General features: G+C 32.1%; 1 protein-coding gene across 2 annotated transcripts; it reads right to left on the bottom strand.

Annotated features, from left to right (window-relative positions):
• Positions 1-674: 674 nt before the first annotated feature.
• LOC111892244 (uncharacterized) lies at positions 675-3,468 on the bottom strand. Of its 2 annotated transcripts, XM_023888320.3 has the most exons (10): positions 3,335-3,468; positions 3,037-3,245; positions 2,363-2,424; positions 2,174-2,228; positions 1,989-2,087; positions 1,727-1,813; positions 1,511-1,627; positions 1,330-1,422; positions 1,196-1,226; positions 675-1,108 (listed from the first exon to the last, which is right to left on the bottom strand). In XM_023888320.3, exons 2-10 carry the CDS (start codon positions 3,148-3,150, stop codon positions 930-932), a joined length of 837 nt encoding a protein of 278 aa, XP_023744088.1. In that variant the 5' UTR covers positions 3,151-3,245; positions 3,335-3,468; the 3' UTR covers positions 675-929. The 2 variants fall into 2 exon arrangements, with proteins under 2 accessions (XP_023744088.1, XP_023744084.1); XM_023888316.3 differs by having other exon boundaries at positions 3,037-3,451.
• Positions 3,469-6,640: the final 3,172 nt, after the last annotated feature.

Here is a 6,640-nt window from a genome sequence, read left to right as displayed (position 1 = left end):
TTCATATTTTTCAAGTTTAATTAATTAAACATATTAACATGTCTGACTAGTTAAAAATGTTACTTTACTTTATATAGTTCATAGGATACAACTTGTAAAATATGAGTTTTTTTTTTTTTTTTTTTTTGCAAAAGTTGGACTTTTTACGAATTATATGTCGCGTTTTAAATTATTCTTAGATTAATCAACATATGGAAGGATATATTAACATGTTTGGGAGATTAAAACTGCTAGTCACACACATGATTTCCAAAATAAGAACATCTCACATCATTGTGACCTTTATCTTATTTGAGGATAAAATCAAATCTCTTGTCAATAAATATTTATTACAATGAAAACACAAATGTGAGTTTGCTGAAAACTTAACAAAAGGTGTTGAGTGCCATAACAAACTCTTCAAGCAACTCTAAAACAAACATTTTGTCAAATGAGTATTTTTATGACAGGCATGCATTGCATATATTGTGGTTATTATATGTTTAAGTCGTCATATTTGTGCATGGAGTTGTCAACTACCTTGATGACGACACATCACACATGGGTATCTGATCAAATTGATCATGTGTGATCACATGCAACAATAATGAAGGAAACCTTGATTTGTGTATGTAACAAGTAATATTTGAGATAAAGAAGTCCCATTTGAGGAGAATGAAAGAAAAAAAAACAAATGAGGGAAAACTTTTAAAACAAACAACACCTTACATAGATACTTACGGATTTTGTATATAAACTACAAACAAGTGGGGGCTGATTCAAAGAAAAAACGGGTCAGCGAACTAAACTTAGAGAAGTTTTTTCTTTCTTTCTTTTCTGTATTGCATGTGCATGAGGTGTGTTGATTTTAGCAAGTTTCCTAGCTTAATGTTAATATGATATTCTAAAGGGAGAAAGAATTTACATTACATATAGTGAAGTGAATGGAGTCAAACAAGATCATCTGGAGTGGTGTGTATGAGAGGTTGATGTAAACCAAGTGCTGAATCTGCTAAAATAGGCAGGAGCCCCGGTGAATCCAAATCTATCCCATCTATCTCTCCATTTTCAGCCAGTGCTTTTTCCAAAGAAGCCTTTGCAACTTTAATGATGTAAACAATCATTATCACTATCAACCAACAAAACCAAAACAATTGTCATATTTCATAAACTAGTCATGTCATCACTTATGAATGTGTTAATGATTTTGACTTACCTGATATCATCAGCCCAGAACCTATAAATATCTGCAATTACAGAAAACAGAAAAAGAAGATGTTATGTGAAATGTACATTTTGCTCTTCTTCTTTTTTTTTTTTTTCAAATCAAGTTCTTTTTAGAGACATTACCCAACGGGTTTTTGATATCTCATGCCAGCCATGTGTTACATCAGAAAGGTCCTTGAGAGTTGTTCCAATGTACACAAACACAAATGTGATTGGCTGCAACCCCACCACACAACAACAAAAGATTAAAAACTTTAAAAAAAAAATAATAAATAAATTTATGGGAAAGTTGAAAGGAGCATACCATCATCCCAAGCCAAGTGGCCAAGATATACTCCCACAAGCGAACAGGAGTAACGGATAAAAGGTAATTCAAGACATTAAATGGAAGCAAAGGAACAAACCGAAGCAGCAAAACAATCTGTCACAAATAGAATCATTACATGTTTACATTTTAAAAAGAAATAAACAAAAATCCAAATGGGAATTATTTAAATGGTTGATTTATCATATCATATACCTTGAACCCAGATCTCTGAATTGCAATAGCGATTGCCTGGAATTTGGGATACTTTTTTAACTTAGAAATGACATAAGAACGTCCTATCTGTGCATATACAAGACCAAATGAAAAAATACAAATAAGATATTCATATAGATGCCCAATCATACAGATTGTAAATTATATCATTTGGCATCCTGAGGTGCTTAAATAATATGAAATTGAGATGCAGATATGCAACATGTTATGAAATGCTGAGTTCAACTATTAAAAAACATACTGTTTTGCCAACAAGGAAAGCAGCAGTTGCACCAAGAGTCGCACCAATTGAATCAGCAACAAATCCCACAGGCAATCCAAATAGATATCCTCCTCCAAGCTGAACCATATATTAGAAACAAGCACATAAGGACACATACATCTACACTTTTACAAATGAAGAACAGAAATAAGTTCAGTTCTCACTGTAAGCACTGATGCGGGAACTGCAAATACTGTTAGAGGGATGTAAGCAAAAGCACTGCAAATTTGAAGGGAAAAAGAGAACATGAGACAGAATATTTGATTGGATAATCAAGGGGAACAATTGATATGTAAATAGTTGATAATTCCATACAATGGAACTTAAGACATTGGAAACAAGAAATGCCTTACAGAACAAGTGGACCCCAAGGACCCAACTCTGCCTTAATCCACAGCAAAAAGTTCTTCAAAATCTGTAGAAACACATCGAGCAAACACCAACATCAAAATGAAGAGCATACATAAGCTGTAATGATGACAAATACTGGGAATAAACTCAATTAACAGTTTTGGCGAGACCAAATTAAACATGACACGAGAATAAAGGACAGATAGCATGTTTTTCCTGATTCTCAATGAACAGTTTTGGCAAGACCAAATCAACATCAAAATGATGAGAAGATATAAATTGTAATGATGACAAATATTGGGAATAAACTAAATAAACAGTTTTGGCAAGACCAAATTAAACATAACATGAGGATAAAGGACACATAGCATGTTTTCCTGATTCTTACAGAAAAGTAAAGAGAATATGTGAAAATTTCTTATATTCTAGGAATTCAAGTGGGAATCGAAGCTTATAGTTAAAACTTTAACTGTTCTTGTTTCGAATTTGTTTCCATAACCATTGAATTTAAGCTCTCATACGTAATCTGACGTCTATTTCAGTCAATTTATTCTCAAAACCCTGTATTCACAAGCAATAAACCTTTCAAAAAAATAATTCTATTGTTCTGAACTTAACCATATACAATGTTCTAAACAGTAAAAGCAGATACCGAAAAAGTATAATGAGGCATAACCTTTTCGACCGGGAGAGAGTAACATGCAAAGGCGAAGACAGCGAGAAGAATAAAAAATAGAAAGGCGCGAGCGGCGGACGACCATGTAAAGGCGAACGAAACCTTCATCTTCATCGACGATAATAACCGGCGACGCCACGGCCGGGAATCCTCGTCGTCTTCGTTTCCGGTCAGGTCTTGCTTTAACGACGACCTTGCTCTCAATCCCACTGCGTTCGCCAGATTTATTGAATTCGCAAAGGAACTAATTGTACATATTTTTGCTCAAATTCGCAAACAGAAAATCATTCAATTGTACCCGAAATGAAATTGAATCGCAGAGATCTTGGTAATAAGATCGAATGTAGATAATCGAACTCCGTCGCCGACGATCGGGATTCAGATTTCTCCCAAACCTAGACTTCTGCATCAAGTAAATTATTATAGTATTTCACACTTGCTTCCGGTGGTGGGACCCACTCACCTAAAATCTCAGCAACGCGGAGTCGGTCCAGACAGAGAGGGCGATTGGGAAAGTTTACATTTGCCACGTCATCGTGGGCCTGAACTGGTAATATTTAAATGGGCTTGTTTTATGGGTATAGTTTTAAAAGCGATAAATACAATTAGTTTTTATAAACACAGATTGATTATTAAATAAGAAAATTATTACTATCAAGTTGAATAAAAAGCAAAATATAAATTATGAAAAGATCAAGTCAACGGGTTTGACATCTGTTTAAAATATATTAAAAACTAGCATTATTTTGAATCATATTTTAAAAATAAGTCCAATCAAATTGTATTCTACCAAAAATAAGGTAGATAAGTATTTATTTGATCTTTGGTTTTTAAGATAAATTTAAATTCATTTTAAATAAGGTTCGGTTATTATTGCGAATAATTTAATTGTATTTTTATACTGAAAATCCTACAAAATTATGGTTATTTAATAATTTATTGAAAATAATTGATTAATGATTATAAATTTTATTATATAAATTTAAATATTTTTGTAAGCTTGGTTTCCACATGCTATAATCTAAATTTTAATAATATATTTGTAGCGAAAATATAGAAATTTTAAAAGTAATAGCCCATTTAAAAACATTTAAAATTAAGGGTACTTTTGTCAACCGTCATTTTTTTAAGGAAAAAATCGTTTAAAATTTTTTGTCTCGAACTATAAAACCCGAGTCTATATCCAAACTTATAATTTAATTAGATTTAAATTAATTTAATAAATAAAAACTATCTAAAACTCAAAATTCCATATAAATGTACTAAATTACCCTTCCATTATTTTCTCTTTAATTAACGCATCTTATAGAGAGATAAATTATTCTATTTCATTTATCTTCACTGATGGGTTATATTTTTGCTATCATTCATCGTCATCATCACTAAAATACGTTTTTGCTCTTAAAAATGATTCGAGCATTGTTATTATCCTGCCTCCATGCTTCGGTAGCAATCGCCACACCATGTTTCTGTCGAGTTTAGGGCATAACATCATTCTTATGGTGTACATGCAACCCTAATTGCTTTGATCTAGGTTTCTCTGATTTGAACATACAACATTGAATACCAAAGCAAATAACCCTATGGCTAGCATACATGTTTTGAAATTGACATATGATTAGGGTTAGAAACTTTACCTCTCTTGTTATGTAGCAATAACAAGTTTAATCCTTCTTGATATTGACTACAGAAAGCCAAATACCCCAAGTATCGCACCTCTAATGGAGTCACAAACACTCAATGCAAGAAGATGACTTTAGGAGAAGGGAAGAATTTGGCTTGGGCTTCATATAAACTCATAGGGACGAATTCTACTAGCAGAGGGGTCTATATATAGTTGTGTGGGCTGCTAGGGTTTTTAGGTGGAAACCCTAATACTTAACTTAGGCAACAAGCAGCTCATGAACTCCTTCCTTAGAGCCCATGGACGAAATCTTATGGGCTTCCCCATAAGTTTCGTTCGGTCCACTATATGGAGTCCATCAGCCCAATTATGCAACTATCAATGATTTGCATAACAGTACCCCAATTATTTAATCAGTCTCTTTTGATCACCAAATTAATTTCTGATTAATGCTAATTAAATAATATGATTTCCAAATAATATATTAATCTTGTAATATATTAATAAAACCATTTTGAGTATGAATTTATTATTCATATAATAAATTCTACTTTCTCTCCTCTTGTCGTCCTATCAAGTTGCATGAGTGAAGGAAACTCAAAAGGACCATGCTCAAAATCAAATCAAGTACATACCAAAAATAGTTATGGGCTTAGACACATAATCCAACAGTTTCTACATCTTTTCCCCACCATTCCTAACTCATCTCGGATCTCTGGTGATGCGATATCTCATCGCCACCCCTAGTGATTTGATGCTCCTCAACCAAACACTTGCATGACACTTCATGATGATCCCAACCTCAACAAGTGATTGTAGGCATTTTCTATATCTATTTTAGGTGAAAAACAAACTTCCAGTCACTTCAATTTTGAAAATTCATAATTGATTCATGTTGAATTTATGCTTTTCAAAATCGAAAAGTGTAATGAGTTTCTATTTGTTCTATATTTAAAGGTAGTGTTACGATACTGCGATATATGTGGAATTTTATTGATGATTTACAGGTGTTACACTATGAGACTCTGGATTGGATCGTTATCATTAAGATTTGCATTAATTGTTGACACGTGGAGTAGTGTATTGTTATGTATGTCCCATGCACTACCTGTGAATATTATTGCAAGCATCATGTACTTTCTTTTTGTGTCCTCATTACAGTTCATTTGTTTTATGTGGTCTTATCATTGTATTTGCTCAGGTTCAAACCATAGGCAGGTTTTCGAATACCAAATTTTCACACATCTTAGCACCTTAGTACCAATTTAACCGGTTGTTATTGATTTACCATGACCCGAACTTTGATCCATAATCATCCACCTCCTAAAAGCATGTCAAATGCAACATGGATTGCACATGTGATAACAACAAAAAAGTGTTCTTCAACTAAAGTGTGTTGTTTTCTCTCTTGGAAAATTTAGAGAGAGGGGAGCGAAAGGGTATTTTAGTACAATCATATGGAATTCTGATCTTTAGATAGTCTTTTCAATGTTAAATCAATTTAAGCCTGATTAAATTATAAGTTCGGAAATAAGCATGAGCTTTATAATTTCATATATATATATATATATATATATATATATATATATATATATATATATATATATATATATATATATATATATATATATATATATATATATATGCAATTTTAAGTTTGATAAGGATATAGATGTAAATTAAAATTTTCTAAGGATATAAACAAAATTTTCATTTTTTTTATTCCCTTAGATTAGATATATAAGATCTATTATAGAACACTCAAACTTTCTCATCAAGGTCTAAGAACATTCTTGTAACGCCCCAAAAATACATAGTAAATTTTTTTATTTATAAGTCAACTAAAGCATCAATCATTGATTTCAAAAACCAATAAAAGTGTGACAATGTAGAAAATAGTTATTAGAGTATAAATCAAAATCATCAAATGTAGAACATTGGTGGATGCGGTGTGATCATGTCAAGCCCTTCTCCTTCGAA

Source organism: Lactuca sativa, chromosome 5, assembly GCF_002870075.4.
Source record: "Lactuca sativa cultivar Salinas chromosome 5, Lsat_Salinas_v11, whole genome shotgun sequence".
Lineage (NCBI taxonomy): Eukaryota > Viridiplantae > Streptophyta > Magnoliopsida > Asterales > Asteraceae > Lactuca > Lactuca sativa.
Note: the sequence above shows the minus strand (reverse complement) of the source record. Positions and strands in the feature narration are given on the sequence as shown.